The following is a 22235-nucleotide window of genomic DNA, read 5'->3' as shown; positions in this document are numbered from 1 at the left end:
ATAAAAGAAAATATGATAGAAAGAGGGGGATAATAAAATGATTTTTAAATGGAGTATTAGGTACTTGTAGGAAATTTAAACCTTTAAGTCTTTAAACTGTCTTTAGATTGAAAGAGGTAGATGCCTTTTTAATTAATAGTTTATATTCAGGAGTATGTGTGCGTGTCTGGGTTGAGCCAACATGTGGTAGATTTGGAGTCTGCTTCAGGAATTGTTCCCTCATTAGTAATTGAATTCTAAATGGGAATTTTGAGAAGTGGCAGTAGCCATGCACATTCGATGATCTTGTGATTACTCGAGTGTAATTAGACTATGGAAGGGTTTAGAAAAACAAAGAATGCTTTCTGCCAAATACCATCTCTATCAGGACTTCTTAAAATGGGGATCCTGAACCCTACATGGCTGGCAACGTGTGAGCTGCATGAAGTGCAGGCCCAACATTCCACATAAAGTTTTGCATGTATGTGCATTTTTCTAAGGAGAGGATCTAAGACCTTTACCCGATTCTCAAACCAGTTTTAGAAACACAGTTGATCCAGGTTTTACCATATCACGTTTGCCTTTAACTCCTATTCAGACATTCTGCTAACAGGGTAGCCCTGGGCCAGCAAGGGGGACATACCACGGCTGGTCTGGCTCTGCTGCTCTCACTGTCTCACGTGGTGGCCTTGGGGAAATCCTTATAAGCTCGCTGGATCTGCTTCTGGACCTCCCGATTGTAAAAATGGGGCCCGCTAGAGCTACCAAGACATCGTAAGACAGTTTTCTCGAGAAGGGTCCTGAAGAGGAAGGAGGCTATCTCACTTGGTGTTTTTCCATTGGATTGTCTTTCCTATAAAAGAACGATAATATTAATTTTCACTAAAATCTGTAAGTGTCTACAATGGTTTATATAATAGACATTGAGTGTCCACAGTGTGACAGTCACTGATTATGAATTTTCCATCGCTCCTTTAAGACTTGGCCATTACTGAGTGGTCTACTCCAAAACTGCACCTATTTTTAGAGGTGAGAGAGACAGTAAAAGTATCAGGAACCAAAGAACAAGGGATTTATCATTTCAGTGGGTGGAATAAGGGCCGTGCAGGCGATCAAACAGAAACATAGTACTCCCTGATAACCAGGTTGATTAGGCTGATCTGCCATATTAGGTGGCTGTCCACTGCTCCTTTACCTTCCAGAACTGCACGCTCAGTCAAGAGAATAGCTTCCCTCTCTAGGGAAAAACTTTCTTTGAAGACATGGAAGTAGTTACACTCCAGCACAGAACCTCTGAAGCAGCTCTCACAGGAATAGAGAGCCATAAACAAACAACAGCCCACAAACACAGGTACTTAATGGAAAATGAGACATATAATGAATAATTTGAACCCAAGTATACAATGACCATAATTCTCCTTGTGCTCAAAGGTATCACTGAAGGAAGTAAGATTTTACGAAAGTTTTGTATTAGAGAGGAAACACGAGACAAAGCACTAAAGAGAAAAAAAGGTTTTCAGCACTTAAGAGGATAAAAAATTTGACATAGATCGTTTCATCATTCCTTGGCCCACTAATTTCCCCTTAATGTCAACATTTTAAAAAAATACTAATACTCAATCTTTCATATGTATATGACTAACCTCTTAATTAAACAATCACCTCCTTGAACCCAAAGCCCATATGTTATATTTTTAGATGTCATTTGAATGATGAGGTGTCCCCTCTAAATATTCAATAAATATTCTATGAACGAATAAATAGGAGTTTCTCCTTAAAGCCTAAGATGGTGGTAAAACCAATGACATGGCTTTATAAGGAAGCTGAGTAATTTCTTCTAACTCACCATAATTAATATACACAATGTACTTCTTTCATTAAAAGCAAAAGTATAAATGGAGAGTCTCCAATTGTTGCTGATAGTTTGGGAGTGGGGACATGGAGATCTATATGAGGGCTATTCTCTGCTTGGTATATGAAGACCAGGGGAAGGGTTAGGAGACAATCTTCTTTCTTATCCACTTTTGGAAATTGTGGCTTCATTAATCTGTGCTACTTAAGAAAAAATAAGTGCCCTAAAGAACAACATATAAGTTGCGCTAAAGAACAACGTATGGTACAAGTAACTGGAGTTTCGTTTTCTCCAATACGTGCTTCATGCAGTTCTCCCCACTGACTTCCCCCACGACTGTGTGCGTACTGTGGCGTGTGTGTGCCATACCATTCTGGAATGTAGATGAATTTGCACATATGTGAACAAGATGCCTGGAGCAGCAAAAGTGTTGGGGTGCACAGTATCTTCAAACTGTGTTAAAAACTACGTAGAAAGTTTCTGGAATCACCTCAAGACCAGGAGAGATCTTACCATACAAAATATATGTGGTAAAAAGAGCTAAGCATGGAAGTCCAACAGCATGCTTAGAAGGATCTTAAGTTTATATGAGATACTCACTTTACACCACACATGAGACTTCCTTAGACAGAGCTGCCTCTGGATTCCTTTTCCCTTTTGGTCATAAATCAAATATCCAAGAGCTGACTCATACAATATCTTCATTTTCTCTAAGTCAATCACTTTAGAATGAAAACAAATTGCAGGGAAAACAAAGGTGGGAAATGGTAGATTGCCTTTTACCCAGATTTCCATGGCATTTAGAGGTGAATTACTTGATCATCTTGACATGAGGGGCCGTTACCACGACTCTGATCCCCCTACGAAGTGTGCCAAGGTTGAAAGGGGGAAGAAAGACATTTTTAGGAGGATGTTCTTTCACATCATGATTTGTACAGAGAAAAAAATACATCTCATCTCTCCGAAAACCAGAGGAAAGACCCTCTAACAGGCCACTTCTTACAAGAAATGATATGTACTAATATGAAGGGCTAAAATAAGAACAGTAGCTTTCTTATGTAAGAGGATATTCTTTTCTTAAGTAGTTCTTGATGTTCACCTCAGGGTGTCACAAGAAGCATGACTAACACAGTAGGCACTTCGTGTTTGTTGAATTTAACTCCACGTTATAGATTCCAACTTCTTCATACGTGTTGGTGACAGTGGAGCACCAATCCATATTTAGGCTACTGCTCTCCAAGTGAGTACAAAAAATTTTCTCACGTATGTTCTATTAAAGGAGGCTGAAAGTGGGTTTTTTAATTGGCTTATTTCCCTATTGGTTTGTTTATTTGGTTGGGTGGCTGCTTTATGCTGACATTGCTCGATCACAGGACAGTAAGAGAGAGCAACAGCAGATACATATTACAAGGTTTCAAGTCAGGCAAGACCAGTTTCGACCCCAGCTCCTTCCCTTGACTAGCCATCTAGCCATGGGCAAGTTTCTTCATCTCTCCAAGTCTCAATGTTTTTATTTATAAAATAGAATAATAGTCCCTACTGGCCAGAATTGTTAGGAAGATTAAATGGGACAATGTATATACAGTGCTTACTTAACATAATGACAAGCCAACAGAAAGCATTAGGCACACAGCTAATTTTATGCGCATTATTACTAGCTCATAAAGGTAATGGCTGGGATTAAACAAAATAATACATATAAGTATTTAACATGGGCCTTGACATATAATGAATGCTAATGCTTATACAGGAACACAATTTAATGTGAGCCATCTTCCCCATATTCCCCAGGGAGATTTCTTGCATGATAGTTTCCCTACCACATTTCTATGTGCCACACATAGGTCTATCCCAAGCACATATCATGAATCTCTCACTCAGAATTAACTTTAAAACTGCTTCCCAGTTGCCAGAAATCACAAGAAATAGAAATAAGCACCGGAACGTTCAGATTTGCAGTGAGACTGCTGGCAAGCATTCCTACTTTGACATGACAGTTTGGGATGTTGAAAGCACTAAATGAACTAAATGACTAGCACCAAAGATGCTGCCACGTAGCCATGAGCTATTTCCAGTCATTCTTGCATTTCCCGGCTTTACCTGGATGGGATATGCGCAGAATGCAGATTTGTCATCCATGTCATTCAAATAATTATGGCCTGACTGATGTCCTGTGTCACATCCTCCAGTCTCTTCACATGACTCACCATTCAGCTGGAAAGCAGGAAGTGCTCCATTTGGAGGAGGAAGTCAAAAGGACACCACGCCTTGGGACAATACCCTTCTTACCCAAGCAGTGTTATTATTCTCATCTACCTGGCAACGCCCAAACAGAGCATGTTTAAACACCATCAGAAAGGAAGATCAGGGCTATGAGTTTACACTAGCATCTCACATCTGAGACATCATAGGAAAAAGAGCTACAACCAAGATCCTATTACACCCACCCTACACCCACTAGACCAAACCTCTAACCTCAAAGCACAGGGACCTAAACCCCCTTCCATTTACTCTGACACATCTCTTGGAAGTGATATTCACTGACATGGAACTAAATGTAGGTAGGCAGAAATGGGTGTGTTTTGCACGTATTCATGCAGGCACACACGTCCATACATGAGAAGGTTTTGGCACCCAAAGAATGTTATTGTGAAAAATCTTTGTTGCCAAGGTTGTCTGCTATTCATCAATTTGCATTTTTTTTTTCAAAATAAGCCTGAATCTACACCAAGATGTGACATCTTTTATTGCATGGAAAGTATATTTCTATTACAATGGGTCAGGCCTTACTTCCCACTTTCACTCAGAAGGACTGGAGTGGCCAGAAATATCACCCTAATTCAAGGCCAGGAAAATGATGCACGATCTCAACCTCTCCAGCCCTAAACACACATTCCAACCTCAAAATGAACACTTCAGAGGAATGAAAAACTGGCTAGCTAGCTCCTTAGGGACCCCATCTTCCACTGCCACTGAGCATTTGACTTCTGAACTGGAATGGATTATGAAGAGCCTTTACTCACATAGTAAAATACTTGCATAGGTATTTTTAGCAATTTATAATTATATTTTTATTTATATATCCATAAAGTTAAGAGATTAATTTACCATGAATACTGAAAATATATTCTAAAAATACACATTTATAAAACATGTTTAATATCAAGTTATATATATATAATTATAATTTAATAAAATTCTTTCCCTCAATGGTTACCCATGCGCTAGACTCTCAGACACTCTACAACCATGCAAGCTATATTTTACCTCATTTTATAGGTGAGAAAACTGGAGTACAAACCTCTGACCCAACACCACACAGCCAGGAAGCAGTAAAATCTCATTTAGACACAAGCCTGTCTGACAACCAGGCCATATGCTTTCCACCCTAGAAACTGCCTTCTTTTTTTTGTTAATGAACTTGCAAGTTATGACATATGTTTGTAGCTTGATGAACAATTTAGAGGTAATATTTTATAAAGATTTAAATCACTTAGCAATACACCACTAATCCAGAGGTCTCCGGTGCAAAGCTCCCAAACAATCTGAACACAATTAATAGCTGCAGGTAGGTCTCCTAAACTACCAGAATGAAGGTGACATTTATTTCACAAATCACAGCGGGAGATGGAACCGCTACGAGGTGCACACTCACTTCTTCGGGGCCTGTTCGCTCTTGCTTTAGACACCATGCTGAAAAGGGGGCTGCACGGTTTCCTACCCTTCAACAGAGATAATGCACCAGCGGAGGCAGAGAAAAGGTATGTAGAGGCAAGAGTATGGACTTCGATGACAAGTCAGAGCGGGCAATTTGGAGCAAGGGGAAAACAAAAAAACTACAGATTCTGTACCATATTGGTGCTATTTAGTGTGGGGCAAAACCCCCCACACAGCTCAGAGGCCTCTGAGGACACGAGCCAATGGAATCCCAGAATAAAATCAGGATGCCACAGACATTATGGTGGAGGAAAACAAAATGAACATTTTATCTAAGAAAAAAAATTGGGTAGCAGTTTTTAAATTTTCTTACAAAAGACATTTTTGATGTTTAATGGAGGAGTATTTCCCTGTATTGGAAACCAATCTTTTGAAGGACTTCTCATTTCTCATAGAGGTTACTGCTGTTTGGTTTTTTGTTTTTCATAAATAAACATCTATTTACAGGGGGCATGTTGTATATTTAAGGAAGTGTCCCAGCTTTGCTGGAAGGGCATCTCACTAACTGTTTTTCTCTTTCAGCACCATTCACCACCAGCACCTTTCACCACCATTTTAGCCTGACTCCAAATTGAGTTTTTAATTATGAGTAGTTCCCTTCCTCTGGTCCATATATACACCCTTTGTCTTAGACACCCCTCTCAGTCTCCTTCCCCTGGGGTTTTTTAAGCTGCCTCTGCTATTTTGTTACACATGGCTATATCCTGTTTTTCTAGAACCACTAAAGGGCAATGCTTCGAGCACCTGGGAATAATCCAGCCACAAAAGTACAATTACTTCATCTCTGCATCCAGGGTTTTTAGCTTCAACCACCAAGGCAGTCTCACTAAAAATATCTGATCTGAGAAGAGACTGATGGACCAAGGACTAAACGACTCACCATTGATCTGGCCAAGAGAAACACCCGGGGATATAATCTGAAAATGCATTTTTTCCCTTTAGTTTCCCCCCAAATAGATAAGGATGAAGTATTGCTGGGAACTGCATTTCATAGCAAACAGGTCCAGAAACTGACTAATTTGGGACTAGCCTCCAAAAGTAGCATCTCTCCAGTAACAACAGAATAGTAAAAAAAATAATAATAAATGGATAAATTAAAATAATTTCTAGGAGAAGTGGTAGACAAAGAAGGTGAAAGGATTAGCCAAAGAATATATATACAACTGCCAAGAAATATTTTAAAAGATGCTTAACCTCACTCATGATTGGAGAAACAAAATAGCAGTAAGATGCCTTTCCTTCCTGGCAAAATTTTTAAAAGTTTGCAACTGCCCACTGTTAAAAATGTGTCAAAACAACTTTACACATAGACACAGACAATAGTGTGGTAATGGCCAGAGGGAAGGCGGGTAAGTGTTGGGGGGAGGTGGGCAAAGGAGAAGAGAGGAATGGGGACATCTGTAATAGTGTAAACAATAAAAAATAAAGAAAAAATAAAAATGTCTTAAAAAAGTTTTGCTTTAGAGTAGTATGTCCTTGGGGATTTGTAACTAGGGCATAGTTCAAGGAAAAGAGATTAGAGGGGGAAAGTTAATGAATGAAATGTCTTGAGAAAGAAAACCATAAGGCAAGTCAGGCAAGTTCTCCAGTCCTAAATGACTGATCACAAAATATATCTCAAAAAATAAACTTGGAAAATACATTTTAATACATATGGCCAAAAGGACATATTTCTTAAGTTTACAAAGTGCTCCTATAATCTTATAAACTATACATACAACCTAATAGACTACCAGACAAAGGATATGAACCAGCCATTCACAGTCAAAAAAAATACAACTGCCAAGAGATAGTTTAAATGATGCTTAACCTCACTCATGATTAGAGAAACAAAATAACCGTAAGATGCCTTTTCTTCCTAGCAAGATATTTAAAGTTTGAAATTGCCCACTGTGAAAATATCTCTACTCACACACTGTTGGGTAGTGTGTGTGAGTGATATTCATCAAATTTTAAATTTCATATAATGTCCTTATAATTCCATAGGCAAGAACTTACTCCATAAAAGTACGTGAAGATATATGTACCAGAATGTCCACTGCGGCACTGGGTTTTTTTTTTTTAAGATTTTATTTATTTATTTTTAGAGAGAGAAAATGAGGGATACAGAGAGGGAGAGAAACATCAGTGTGTGGTTGCCTCTTGTGCACCCCCAACTGGGGACCCGGCCCACAACCCAGGCATGTGCCCTGACTGGGAATCAAACCAGTGACCCTTTGGTTCACAGGCTGTCACTCAATCCACTGAGCCACACCAGCCAGGGCTGCAGCACTACTGATAAGAACAAAAATCAACACTTGCTCATCAATAGGGGAAAAGGTTAAATAAATTACACTAATCCAGCCAATGGAAGGCGCTGTAACATAGTGTGATTAATGGGAATGGACTGAGACAGAAGGATCTCTAAGACACACTAAATGGAAAAAAACAAGATACACACAATATGAATAACACAATTCCATTTGTGAGAGTATATGCATTAAATGTTTTAATATATACAATTATATAGTTGTTGCTCATTACAAAGCACCCCAAAACTTAGTGGCTTAAACAATGACTATGTATTATTTCTCACAAACCTGTGGGCTTCTTGGTTAGTTCTTCTGTTGGTGGCACCTGGGCGTACACAGGCGGCGGCAGTCAGTGCGGAGGTGGCTGGGCGAGGGGGATCCGCTTCTCCGGGGATTCAGCCAATGTGGTTGAAATGACTGGAAGGCACCACATGCATCTCTGCACCGGGGCTGGCTTCATGGGCGTGAGACCAGTGCCTTGTTCACTCAGTTCAATGCTCTGCTGTCACTATCTTGAAGGTCTTAACAGTTTTACCTTTGAACTTGTGCTGTTTAAGGAAAGTCCATATGCACATCGAATGTGTGTGAGCGGAGGAGGCAGCACAACAGGCACGCCCACTGTTTCTTGACGCTCTGTTTACACACAGCATCCACACTGCCTTGTGAGGACAGAATCCTGGTGGCCTCAGTGCGCATGGGAGTTCAGCAGGACTCAAAGAGGGTATAGGGTAAGCATGTTACATCCTCCAGTGATAAATCCAGCTGCTGGGAGCCCTGGGGGTCCCACGTTCTATTCTAATCAGAACCTGCTCTGAACACACAAAGAAAGCCGTGGCATTGATGAAAAACTCTATCATACCCTTTCTTATTCACGGTACTTCCCTGGATTAGCCAACCACTTACACTGCCAATAATGACACGAAGGAAGCTAGGGAAACCCATAGTCCTTTCCCAGTCCTTCCTTACTCAACTGTAAGCAGGAGGTGGAAAGTGTAGGTAGAAGGTGCATGCATCAAGAAGTAAAATACACAGTTCAATTAGTTCTGTGCACAGTTCTCGCCATTCCAGTAAGGATGAAATACATATACGTGTATGGAGCTAGAAAACACAAATTATGTCATTTTGGTGATTCCACATATGAGTTACATGTCCCTTTATTTGCATTTAAAATTAGCATTGCACCACAGAAAGATAAACAGCAAGTTTATGGTAATAATTTAATTTTTTATTTTTCTACTTAGAACAACATTAAACAGCAAATGAGAAACGTGAGTTGCGATAAAGAATGCAGAAGGAAGGAAAAACCTTTGTATGTTAGTACCGTTAATAACACTTGCTCTCTCTGGGGCAACAGGAGACCTCACATTTCTATTTTTCACCAGGCTCCGCAAATTACGTACTTGGCCTTGTCAAATAGAAATGTGACGTCCCTTGTTGCCCCAGAGAGAGCGTTATTAACGGTACTAAAATATAAAGGTTTTTCCTTCCTTCTGCATTCTTTGTCTCAACTCACGTTTCTTATTTGCTGTTTAATGTTGTTTGAACTTGAATATGTATGTTCCACTTTTGTGGATTAGAAAAATGGGCTTCTCTTCACCACACCCCTTTCACTCTTTTATTTCACATATATGAGCTTTATGCTCTTACCTTAAATCATCAAAGATCTGTTTTAAAAAATAACACAAAAATAATGGTAAGATCCAGGGAACTAGCCGCTGAAAGAAGACAGATACCCGAATGGAAAAAAAAAAAACCACTTTGAATACACAAAAGCAGTATTTCACATTATTATTCCAGCTCTTTTTCTTTTGTGGGCGAACATTCCCCCTGATTTATAGCACTAGAACCATAGTCAGCACAACGAAATTAAACAAGAATAATATGTCAGATTACAAAACCCAAACCCAATTTTATGAACTCAGCTCATGACAGCTGCACTGTCAACGTAAATATTCATACTCTCAAGGGCCATGGGTACAAGGTCACGTGCACCACAAGGGATGCTCGCCTTGGTTAGTAGACATATACATCAACTCAGGAAATGTGGAGGGTATCTAGAGGTTATTTACAGGGGTAACTTCCCGGGAAATTAGTGCCCAAACAATTCCCCATGTTTTATTAACTAGCATGGTATCAACATGGTATTTCTTAGCCACATGACTGTCTCTATTCAGGCTGGAAGAGGTAATATTTTTATTTTTATTTCTTATACTTTTAATATTACTAATCATGTATAATACTTTGAATTTTTGACAAACTTACTAGTTCTTAATAACTAAAAAAATAAAATTAATTATACTACAAAGATATTACATACTTAGTTAAAATTTTCTATTTGAACCACAGTCACATTTTGTGATAATGTTTCCCAGGTTTAAAACATCAGAAAATAGCCCTGGCTGGTGTGACTCAGTGGATTGAGCACCAGCCTGTGAACCAAAGGGTTGCTGGTTCGATTCCCAGTCAGGGCACATGCCTGGGTTGTGGGCCAGGTCCCCAGTTGGAGGTGTGTGGGAGGCAACCCAGCGATGTTTCTCTCCCTCTCTTTCTCCCTCCTTTCTTATCTCTCTAAAATAAACAAATAAAATAAAATCTATAAAATTTTTAAAATGTCAGAAAATGGTAGTAAGATATTCAAGTTGTTGATATTTAATAAAATAGTAAAGCAAAAGAGAAAGTAAACTAAATCCTGGTAGGTCTGCTGAGGCCAATTTGTGTGAAGATTGTGATTCTTTTAGAAATTTTAAACCTTTTTTTTCTTTCTCAAAAGGCTGCAGAAAGAGAGTCAATGTAAGCTCTGGAAATTTTGTCTAATAACCAAAGAGAATACTCTCCATAAAATATTCTACAGAAGAAGGTGAGAACAGAGAGTTGAAGGGAGCTGACGGTTAGGGGCTGAGGTAGGAGGAAAGCATACTTTCCACACACACACACACACACACACACACACACACACACACACCCTGTTGCACTTTTTGAATTGTTTTACCAAATGCATAATTACCTAGTCTCAATAAATTATATTTCTTTAAAATAAAAAAGAAGACAATTCTTGCTCTGCATAATGAGCCATTCTATCGCTAATTTTCAAAAGTGCTACTGTCTGAAGTTGTCCAGTTAGTTTTATGAGCAATATTGAATGTGGACTGTTCAGGGGAAGGTATGGAACTGAGAATACAAAACCACACTTCCATGAAAACCTGCTACTAAACTTTAATTGTTTTGGAATTGAGTACAAAATATGAAAATGTGTTCTACTTAAAGGCCAGTGGATCCATAAATTAGAAATATTTATTTTAAAAACAGGTTTTGGTAGAATCTCTTACTGTAAAGCATTTCTCTTTGAGTCTGAAACTGGCATTTTTTTCCTAATGATTTCTTTGTCACTACATAAAGATTTTCTGCACACCAATGACAAAGCCTATAAAGCCACAATGAAAATTATTTTCCTATCTCTCTTCTTACCATCACTTCTGTGCATGAAATTGAGAGAAAATGTTCATCCTTCTCTTGTGAAAAGGGGGAACAGGCTACAGAGTCTGGTAAGGTTGTTGTTGGGGTTTTTTTGGCTCTATAGAAAATGGTCCTCAGTCTTTGGGGGGTAACATATCCCTTTCAGATGAGGATGAAAGCTATGGGCCCTCTTTTCAGAAAAATGTGCAGACATAAAAAAAGAAGAGAGGTTTGCGGCTTTCTCGGTAGCTAATCCATAATTCCCCAGGGCCATGAACCCAGACTGGAAGCACCTGTCATGGACCACTGCTCTTTCCAAATTCCACACATGGACCTACCTGCCAATGGACTAAGTAAGTTATTCTATTACCACAGGACATACTATCACTTATATCACGTTATTTTTCAAATCAGCTACAAAGAAAAGTAAGCTGATATCTTTATAAAACAAACTTTAAAGTTTTTAAATCATGAAATAGCCAGATTTATGGTGAAGTTAATGCATTTAGAATTCATATGCATTAAATATTATTTAAAAATGAGAAGTATATAGACCAAGATAAAATATTTGCTAAAATCATAGCAAAGGGTTAAGGTCTTGATCAAATAAAGCATTCAGACAGATTGATAAATAAATGCCAGTGTATGAATGAGTAACATGTCCTCATAGAGAAAATATAACCAGTAAAGAAACATATAAGAAAATCTTAAGCATCCCAGGAGTAATCAAAGAAACACAATGACAATAACAGTGCCTACTATAATGGAAAAAATACATAATATTATGCTGAGCAAGGCTGGGTGTATTGGCATTCTCCAAGCCTCTTGATGGCTGAATAAAGCTATTGAACATAAATGTGATCATATATATCAAGAATCATCAAAGCTTTCATTCCCTTAAAACTAGTCATTGTTATTCTGGAAATATGTCCCATAAAAGTGATTCTCCAAGTATAGAATGTGGGCAACTGGGGGCTCTCAACCCAGAGGACCATGAGTTCAATACTCTTCATTATAATACCAAGATATTACTTTCCATTTTCACTCTAAATTTTTCAGGAGCTGCAGGTGACAACACCATTTCTCCAAAACCTAAGAGACTGTGTGTTTGTAGGAGGATAGAATTGGGGGGTAATTTTGTAACTTCTTCTCACACTTTCAATAACCAGACCACATAGGCAAATAAATAAATAACCCCCACTCACTCTGTCCCTAAAGTACTGATTGCCATTATCACTTAAACGTGCCAGAGACCCCAATTTGGAAGTAGAATGTCTGTATGAGAAAAAGAAAAATTACACTAAAAAATTTAATACAGACCAGTAAGGAAAAACATATTATTCAACCATAGGGCCTTGACACAGGGCAAAGATGCCAACCAGGTATGTGCAGGAGCAGCAAGGACAAAGAAGCAGAGGGGATCGCCGGAGCCCACTGCCAGGAGACAGGAGTTCTCAGGCCTGGCTGCCCAGTAGGCCCATCTGCGGAGCGTTATGAAGCTACTAATGAGACATATATATAGAAAAAAATATTGCCAAGAGCTATGTCAAGAGTTTACTGTCTCGGTTTTCTTCTAAGAGTTTTGTGCTTTCAGTTCTTACATTTAAGTCTTTAATCCATTTTGAGTTTACTCTTGTATATGATGTTAAGAAAGTGGTCTAGTTGTGTCCGTCCAGTTTTTCCAACACCATTTATTGAAGAGACTATATTTTTCCCATTGTACATTCTTGCCTCCTTTGTCACAGATTAACTGACCGTAGAGGTGCGGCTTTATTTCTGGGCTCTCGAGCCTTGCAGTGTAGTTTGATATCAGGAAGCGTGATACCTCCATCTCTGTTCTTCTTTCAAGGTTGCTTGGGCTATTCAGGGTCTTTTCTAGTTCCATATAAATTTAGAGGCAGTCACTTCATAAAGTATATAAATGTCTAATCACTATATTGTATACCTGAAACTAAAATAATATTGTATGTCAGTTGTAAATGAAAAATATTTTTCCTTAAAAAAAGCATAAATGGTAGGTAGAAAATAGACAGGGGCGTGTTAAGAATAGTATAGGAAATGGAGAAGGCAAAGAACATACATGCATGACCCATGGACATGAACTAAGGGGGAGGACTCTGGACAAAAGGAGGGTAGAGGGGAGTACAAGGGAAAAATTGCGACAACTGCAATAGCATAATCAATAAAATATACTTTTATTTTAAAAGTATATTTAAAAGAAAAAGAAGAAGCAGCTATAGATGCCCATGCTCCATTCTGGTTTCATTGGTTTAGGGAGGGCCCACACATGGGAATTTAAACAGCTTCCCAGGTAATTTTAATGTGGCACCAGTTTTAAGAACTATAACTATAAGTGATGAAGGATACCAATAAGTTCTTCTTGCCTTTGAAATAATATATTTTGATACAATATGACCTGTTGTGCTTGCTATACATTTCCTTTCCATTCACATAACTGGTGGCTCTGCCTTCCTGAATTTGCAAACCAAAAAGGAGGGCACTAAATTTTTCAATTCACCAGGCACCTGGGTGCTTGATCAACATCAACTTGGAGCACTTTATCAGAAAAGCAGGATTAAAATAAAGGCATCTTTATTTTGCCAAGAGATGTCTCAGGAAGCTGGAGCTTTCCAAACAGTCATCCAGCAAAGCTGGGTTAAAGCAAGAATAGATCAGAATTTCAGGCCAGACCACTGACCACATCAATAACCTTTAGAAGGTCTGTCTTGCATTTATTGGCTTGGGCTAGACAGCTCAAAACGCTGAGGTCAGAGAGATCAATCACAGCAAGACGGCAGGAATTCAGAAGGGCCGTCCGTCTTTTTCACAGGATTTCCTGCTGCTCCTTCATTGGTGTCAGATACTCTGCCCCAGTGACTGTGCCCTAACCTCTCCTTGGCAGTCTGGAGACCTCGCAGAATGGAATTTGGCCCCATGAGAGCAGGAAAGTCCCATGACCACAGAACTTCCTACACATAAAGAGCTTAACAATATCCCCAGTCCACACCACGAGTTCCTTCTGAAAGTCTCAAGTTCTTAAAGTTTTCCCAACTAGAACTGCCTTTGCCTGGGGGACCCATTAAAACCTTAGAGTGTATTTCTCCAGACGATGACTGAACAACCAACAAAACACAAAGCCAGGCATTTGGAAATACAACACACGACGCCCTCAGAGGGCAGGGGGACAGACCCATGACCAAACCCACCAGGGCCCCCCAGGAGGAGAAGGCAGAATGCAGGGAGAGAGAGCCATGCCTCTTCTGTGTGGTCAGTCCCTCGGGATGAGGCTGCCTCCAACGCTGTAATTTGGTTAACTGACCCCAAGCCTTTAAGGAAGCTGAAAAACAGCCTTGTTAGCCGCAAGAATTCAGAACCAGATCTCTCTGTCTTCGGATGAAATGATACCCTCCCTGGTGGAAATGAGTCTCTCCCTGCTCGCCCCCATATGTCCTTCAGCACACTGATCTTTCTTACAGTGCTCTCCAGTTCATCTTAGATCCAGGTGACTGCTGTTGATGCTTGTCCGTCTTCTCCATGAGACTGTGAACCAGAAAGACAGACGTGGTGCATTTTATACCTCCACAGGGTGGGAACCAAGGATGTTTGTTGAATATGACAGAAGCTTCTTAGGGATGAAATTTTCAAAGTGGCATCAATTAACATTGAGTCCAGCAGCTCTTTTGCAGGCAGGCAGCCCCGTATGTTAGCTGAGAGGGTGAACAGGGCAGCTCCAAGATAAAAGCAGGGGAGAGGGAGGGGAGAGGTGTCAACAGCACGCTGGCAAATGCACAGCCATGGGAGGAATTTCAGAACCTCTGTTAACAAAAACTCCTAAAAGACCTGAGTACCCCATGCACATTCCTGAAATGAACACCCACAGGCACTCCAGCTCAGGAGGAATGACTGCTGTTACAGCACCCTACCAACAGGCCTACCTGGCAGCAGCTGGCCATTCCTGGCACCTGCCAGCAGAGCCTTGATCTGTTCAGACCCCCTGATTGTCTTCTGAGAAATAGTGAGATCATAGCTGCAGAGCTGGTAGGACTTCAAGTCATCAATAATGTAACAGAGTTCCCATAAACACTAAGAACTTCATAAGGACTGAGAGCTGTAGGCAAGATTCCTACTGGGCGCCCAGAGGGTGAAATACCATCACTCTCAATCTGTTTCCTTGCCCAAAATTTATTTTTAATATACGCCTTTCAAGCATGTCGGCAGATAAACACATATGTTTAATATTAATGTGATAAATATGACTCTGCCTAGATATGAACAACTGTCTTTGTTTATCTTTTAGAAACATACTTAAGATCATCAGGCTAAACAAACGTCCTCCACGATCAGAAAAAGAGGAGCTGCCACTCTGTCCCCCCCACACACACCACCAATAAAAATGAAATCCAATTATGTCAGTGCCGTGGCACATATTTAGATCTGGTGGAACCTCATTGGAGAAGCCAGAGATGCTCTAGAGTATAACTCCTCAGGCCAAAATGCAAACTGTGACCAGTAATGTTTCCCCACTAAAGAACAAAAAATCCAGTCTGACCTTGTAGGGCATACGTCCTTCTTTTTCTGTCTCTCAGAGCTCTCAGTCATCCAGTGAGTATCTGTCCTTTATTTGCACAGCAAAAGGCATCTTCATCGCCGACAATTACCTGCCTGTATGTATTCCCGTTAAGAGGCTCTCAGACCACAGGGAGGAAACTGGTGCTGCTGGTTCTCCAGGGAAGCGCAGGCAGTCAAAGGCAATAGGAAAAGACTTCCTATACACATACATATATTTACACACACATATTCTTTGTTCAATTTTAGTTCCCTCCTAATAACTTCACTCCCTTTCTGGATTTGAATCACTTCGTCTCTCCGCGGAAAAACTTGAGGACAGAGGAGTGAGACCCTGGCGCAGACATAAGGTCCAACTCATCGAAGCAGGCTTCCGCTTGGTTTGAAAGAATCAGAACTGTGAGGAGAGACACAAGTGAGGCAGCCAACAGGATGTGTGTGGCTGGAGTTCCTGGCATGAAGTCTTGGCTTTCATGTTTATTTTTGGATATATTTTTCTTAGCCTTTTGATGCAAATTTCTGGCCTGGGAAGTAACCCTATGGTACAAGATCCAAAGTTCCCAAAAGTAAGCACAGGCTTCTGACTTGAGGGAGCACGGAGCCTTCAGCCTTTGGGCTCCAGCGAATCCTCACAGGAGGGGGTGGGTCCTTGTGCATTAACAGGCGGGCCAGGGACTGCCTGTCTGAGGATGGTGGGTCCTGCAGTCCTACCTCTGCACCCAGGCCCACTGACGCGCACCCAAAGTGCCAGTCCACCTGCAAAGCCTAACAGTGATGTAAAAGTGAAACAACCTGAAATTGCTTGTATGCCAAAGAAAGTAATAAAACCCACCCAAAGGACTTCTGAGATTTTTACATTCTGAGATATTATGTTTTAAGTATATGGCTTTAATTTTTCTGACAGCCCAAGACAGATAGGAACATCAAGCCTATTCAAGCAGGAGCAGACGCCTCTGAAAGATATATTATTCTAATATGGTTTTTAAAGCACATCGGCAAAGACTGAGCTCCTGTTGTTTCAATAATTCCTATTCTCATAGTGGCTTGAAAGATTATTACTGGAAAAGGTCTTTTCTCCCTATCTAGTCCAAAGAGGCAGTAAATAGAAATAACTAAAAAGCTTTTCAGCCCCACAACTACCAACACATCTGGTAGAACTGAGACAAAAAAGCACTCTGAAAATTAGGCACTAGAGATCCTTGAAGATGTAAAAATATTTCTTCAAGAATATTCATTGATCTTAGGAATATCCTTGCTTACAAATCAATTTCTTTTTCTAATACAGAAACATGAACCTATTTCTTATTTTTCCCAGTCAGCTTTATAACCCCATAAAGCATGAAACAGGGTTTTGGTCAGTTAACAACAGTTACTGAGGCCACAGGCACATTTGGGGAATAAGCTTACTTTCTCAGGCATTGCTTCTGTTACAGAGAACAGACTGGTGGCTGCTGGAGGCAGGGTGGGGGGTGGTGAGTGAAAGGGGTCAAAAGGAACAAACTTCCAGTTACAAAATAAGTAAGTCATGAGATATGATGTCCAGCACGGTGGCTACAGCTAATAATGATGCACTGTGTATTTGAAAGCTGCTGAGAAAGAAATCCTTAGAAGTTCTCATCACAAGAAAAAAACTGTAACCGTGTGTGGTGATGGATGTTAACTAGACTCATTGTGCTCATCACGTCTCTATATATATATAAGCATCGAGTCATCATGTCGCACAACTGAGACTAATATGATGTTATACTCAATTATAGATAAAAATAAAAATAATAATTAAAAAATCATTACATCTGAACAATGATCTTCTGTGAAATGGTTTGCCTGGGTTAAAATAAAATCACAGTAGTGTGCCAAGAAGTTTCTGGGTAAAAATTACAGCTTTTATTTTGACATAAGTCAGACTACAAATTTAAAATATTGCTTTTATTTTGAAAGACTGTAGTTGTATTGCTGTCTTTCAAATTATTTGATTTTTCAAATAATTTATTCATGAACATACATAATACAGAATTATTTTGAACATTTTAAAACAGGGTTCATTGTAAAGAAAAGTTTTTGTCCAGAAGGATGTCCATGCAGTTGAAACACTAGTGGACCACTAGTTCATGGTCCTCTCAGTAGCGTCTTACATGGATTTGTTCGAGAGGGTCTCTCTAATTTACTTCTGGAATACACTGGACTCATCTCCTCATTCGATGTTGTGTGTTGAAATAGTCCCCATAAAGACGTCAAAGACTCCGCAAAGCTTAAAGCATCCTTATACGGACTCACTAGACAGAAAGTCAGCAAGAAAACCAAAAAAAATCCCTCGTTTGTTGTTCTAATCCTTGGAAACCTTTTTGTATGGGCTAACAAGAAATTCATGGAATTGGACAGTAAATCAGTCCTTTATTTATTCCAAGAGCCACAGACAATCATAAATACCCATAATCTTGGATCAAATATTAGTAACTGGCTTAAAACTCCCAAACCTACACTTAACTGCTTTACCACTCAACCTCCTTACTGAGGCTGTACGCTTTCACTAGTTTCAAAGGGTTTAAATTGCAGTTGTCTCAAAACTAAAAATGATACTCCAAGACTTTCAAATTAATGTTCTTCTGAATAAAATCCAGAAACATAACTATCTTCTTTCTCCCTCTCTTCCCCCCTCCCTCTCCCTTTCCCTCTCTTGATACGCTACTGAAAAATGACATGTTTTATACTGTAGTTAATATATTTTATTAAGTTCTAATATCAAAGAGGTGTAAAAAGACAGAAGCATCATTGATCAACTCTCAATAAATTTCCTGTAAGTCACTTAATCTAAGAAAATATGATCTAACTTTAAAAGTGGAACATCCCAGCGTCCTCAAATCTAACTGCAAACTGGCAACTGAAATATTGAAAAGGAGGAGAAAAGAAAGTAGTTTTTATTAGAAAACAAATGTAGTGAACAAAGGAAAGCATCAAGCTGCTACCTCAGTTATATTTTGGGGAGTATCTTTTCTATTTGATGCATTTGTAGAGACTACTGAATAATTCTTCTGGTCACATTTATGACAACAATTTTTAAAAATAATTCTGGATGCTATTAATTTGACTTAAAACATAACAGAGAATATAAACCAAGAGGGGCTTGGGATGAAACTGAATAGGATTCAAAAATCTCATATGGAGTTCTCTCATAAGGAGTGTGGATCTACCTGTGGAGAGCCGAGGAAACGTGCCCTTGGTCAGGAAAGGAAGCAGGATCCCCTAGTTTTGTGTTGCCATTGAAGTTCAAGTGTAAGATTTAAAATAGACTATTTGCTCAGCCTATTAAAGAGCTATTTTTAGACTATGCTACCTGTTAGTGATTAGGGACTGTAATTTTCAGAGAAAGAAGTAACCCAGAATCCTGGTCCTTGTGTTTTATCCTTGAGCCCCTTGTAGTGGCAGCAAGGATATAGGTAAGGATAGAAAGCAAAATACGAGGTTGCTCGCCATACAATCGGCCCACCACGGCAATCCTCGAAAGTAAGTAATCAAATGAGGGGAACATGCAAATTTAGGCCCATGATCTAGGTTATTTAATTTTCATTCTTCGGAACCTCTGGCCTAACTCTGAGCTCCTTCCCTTGCTGATGGGAGAGGCTTTACGCAGCTGATCTTCGCACTGCCTCCTACCTGCAGCCTCATGGCTCGCTGAGGCATCTACCTGAATTCTGAAGCTATGCAATCCCTCCATCCACAATCTTTCCCTTTTGGCATTTGGCTGACAGATTTGCTAACAGATTTTTTTTGTTAGCAGTATAATGAAGAGCTGAAATATAAATTCTATTATTTGACATAATCAAGGAATTCCGTTATCAAATATTTTATTAGCAGATTAGTGTTATACATGCCATCAATGGATTGCCTGTACTCAAAGAAGAGAAATAAAATCTACTTAAAGATAATGACATATTGCACCCTGAAACAACGTTACTGACTTGCTGGTTTGTTTTCTGTCTCCTCCAAGTAGAACAGAAGCTCCCGCCCTGAGAGAGAGCAGGAACCCTGTCAGTCTCGCTCACTGCTGTATCTGAACCCGACGCACAGGAGATACTCGAAAGTGTTTGCTGAATAAATAAACAGTAGAATAAATGTAATTCAATCTTTTCTATTTAAGAAGCTCTTTAGCCATGGCCAGTGTGGCTCAGTTGTTTGGAGCGTCGTCCTGTAAACCCCAAAAGGTTGAGGGTTCGAATCCCAGTCAGGGCACGTGCCTACGTTGCATGTTTGGTCCCCAGTCAGGGTACATACAAGAGGCAACCAATCAATGTTTTTCTCTCACATCGATGTTTCTCTTGCTCCCTTCCTCTGTCTCTAAATCAATAAGTATGTCCTCAGGTAAAGATAAAAAAAATTTTTTAAAGCACTTTAGAATTTTACAGTTTCTTAGGATTATCATGTACTACATATGCACAAGTGTGCGCATCAATAAACTTCTGATTAACAGAGATTTCTTTTAGTTAGACAATTGATTGACCACCCAATTTGAGCCCTGTACTTAGGTGCATGAACGAGCAAATAAAATAAAATACTGACTAATCTCTTACTCATGATGAGATTCCCCTCCCCCATCAGTAAAAGAAGAGTTCATGCTAAGGCCTCTATCCATCCTTTCCCATTCAGTGTAGTCACTGGCAGGGGAGATGAGAAACCATGCTCTGAGGTTAAAGATGAGGGATTGGACCCATGGAGCTGTAAAATCATGTGGCAAGGTTTGGGATACCAAGGACCACCCTCACTACCTATACCCCCATTTAATAGTTTTTCTCTAATGGAAATATCTGTGGAAAACAGCCCTAAAATATACTCACTATTATATTATAATATACTCATTATTATATACTAAACTCACTATTATACACTCACTCACTATTATATACTAAAATATACTCACTATTATCATCTAAATCTGACCAGAATCACTAACAGGGAGGCAACCAGACATCATGAGCTTCCCAATGTACTAGGTATCCCCTTTAATGTTTTCTTGCCCAAATCATTTGGCTTAAAGCAATCAAGTCTTTAGCCTCAACTTCCATTTACAGGAATCCCTGGGGACAGGGATACAAAACAGATACTGAAGAAAACAACCAGACAATTCTTGAATTTGGGAGAAACTGACCTGGCCTTTTTAACTAGTCAATGCCATGGAGAGAGAAAGAGAAAGAGACAGACAGACAGACAGAGAAAGAGAGGGGTAGGAAGAGAGGGAGAGAGACAGGGAGACTGACTTAGACATAACAATCAAATGTAATATATGCTTCCTTTTTTGAGCCTGATTTGGGGAAAAAAAAACAGCTATAAAAGATGTTATGGAACAATTGGGGAAATTTGAACTCCAGACTGGACATTAGATTATATTTGAATATTGTTAGTGTTATAGGCGAAATAATGCTATTATCAGAATGTAGCAGAATATTCTAATTTTTCAGGTACACATGCTGTATATTGAGGGTGAAATGTCATGGGTCTGTCATTCAGATTCAAGAAAACAAATACTAAGCAAATACGGTTGCATGTTAACAGTTGCTGAAGTAAGTGCGGGTATACAGGTGTTTATTGTATTGTTCTTTTTGATTTTCTGATAGGTTTGAACATTTTTTAAGTAGTTTTTTCATGTTCACAGGTATCAACTTCTCAGTAACTTCCTTGACAGTGCTGAGGGCTCCTAATTAAAATAAGTTTTCAATATTTCCCCAACATCATTTTCAGCAACTTGGCTCAGTCATCACACAAAAGCGGTTACAACGACACACATCACAGGCAGAAATCTTTCTGTGTTCTTAAACCAGTGTTCTGAATTTCCTCTTAAAACAGAATCTTTCAGTTTACCTTTTAAAATGAAAGATCCAAAAAATGGCTTATTTGCCTCGAGCTTGGTCCCTTTTAATTGACAGAAAACCTCTCCGCACACACCTCATGCAAACCTACTCCAGCTTTGCTTTCCTAAAACTAGCTTTTGTCTCTGAACTTTACAGGACAGCGGGAGCTCTTTAATATTTTCTAAGAGAAACATTTCAAACAAGTAACCCCGCAATTTATTCACTACCGCCAAGAATAAAAGTAACAGGTTTCACTACCAAGCCCTCCAAGGCTTTGCGGGACTTTCAAGGCAAAGCATCACTCATTCACCGGCAGGTTTGCTCCCTCAGTGCATCTGTCATTTGTTTGGCTCTGGAGGAAACTATTTGATTACACAAAATTCTTTTTAGATCAAGTTTAAAATCTTTGCCACACTGGGACAAGTGGCGGAGCCTGCCAACTCGATGGGTTAACACTTGGACATACTGAGCCCAGGACAAAGATAAGGAACAACCACAGGTTAAAATCAGAAGCTTGAAAAACTGAAACGGAATGAG

The 22235-nt window shown here is 39.5% G+C and overlaps 1 protein-coding gene across 3 annotated transcripts in view; it reads right to left on the bottom strand.

The window, feature by feature from the left end:
• Positions 1–22235, bottom strand: part of RAPGEF4 (Rap guanine nucleotide exchange factor 4) — a 278213-nt gene that overhangs the window by 197439 nt on the left and 58539 nt on the right. The window contains exon 1 of one of the 3 annotated variants that reach the window (XM_045196251.3): positions 15842–16244. The exons of the other annotated variants lie outside the window; for them this stretch is intronic. Within the exon in view, the coding sequence (XP_045052186.2) occupies positions 15842–15853 (12 nt within the window). The 5' untranslated portion in view covers positions 15854–16244. Of the gene's footprint in view, positions 1–15841; positions 16245–22235 lie in introns of those variants that run through there. 3 annotated transcript variants of the gene reach the window in all.

Source organism: Desmodus rotundus, chromosome 2 (assembly GCF_022682495.2).
Source record: "Desmodus rotundus isolate HL8 chromosome 2, HLdesRot8A.1, whole genome shotgun sequence".
NCBI lineage: Eukaryota > Metazoa > Chordata > Mammalia > Chiroptera > Phyllostomidae > Desmodus > Desmodus rotundus.
This window is presented reverse-complemented; position numbering and strand designations above follow the sequence as displayed.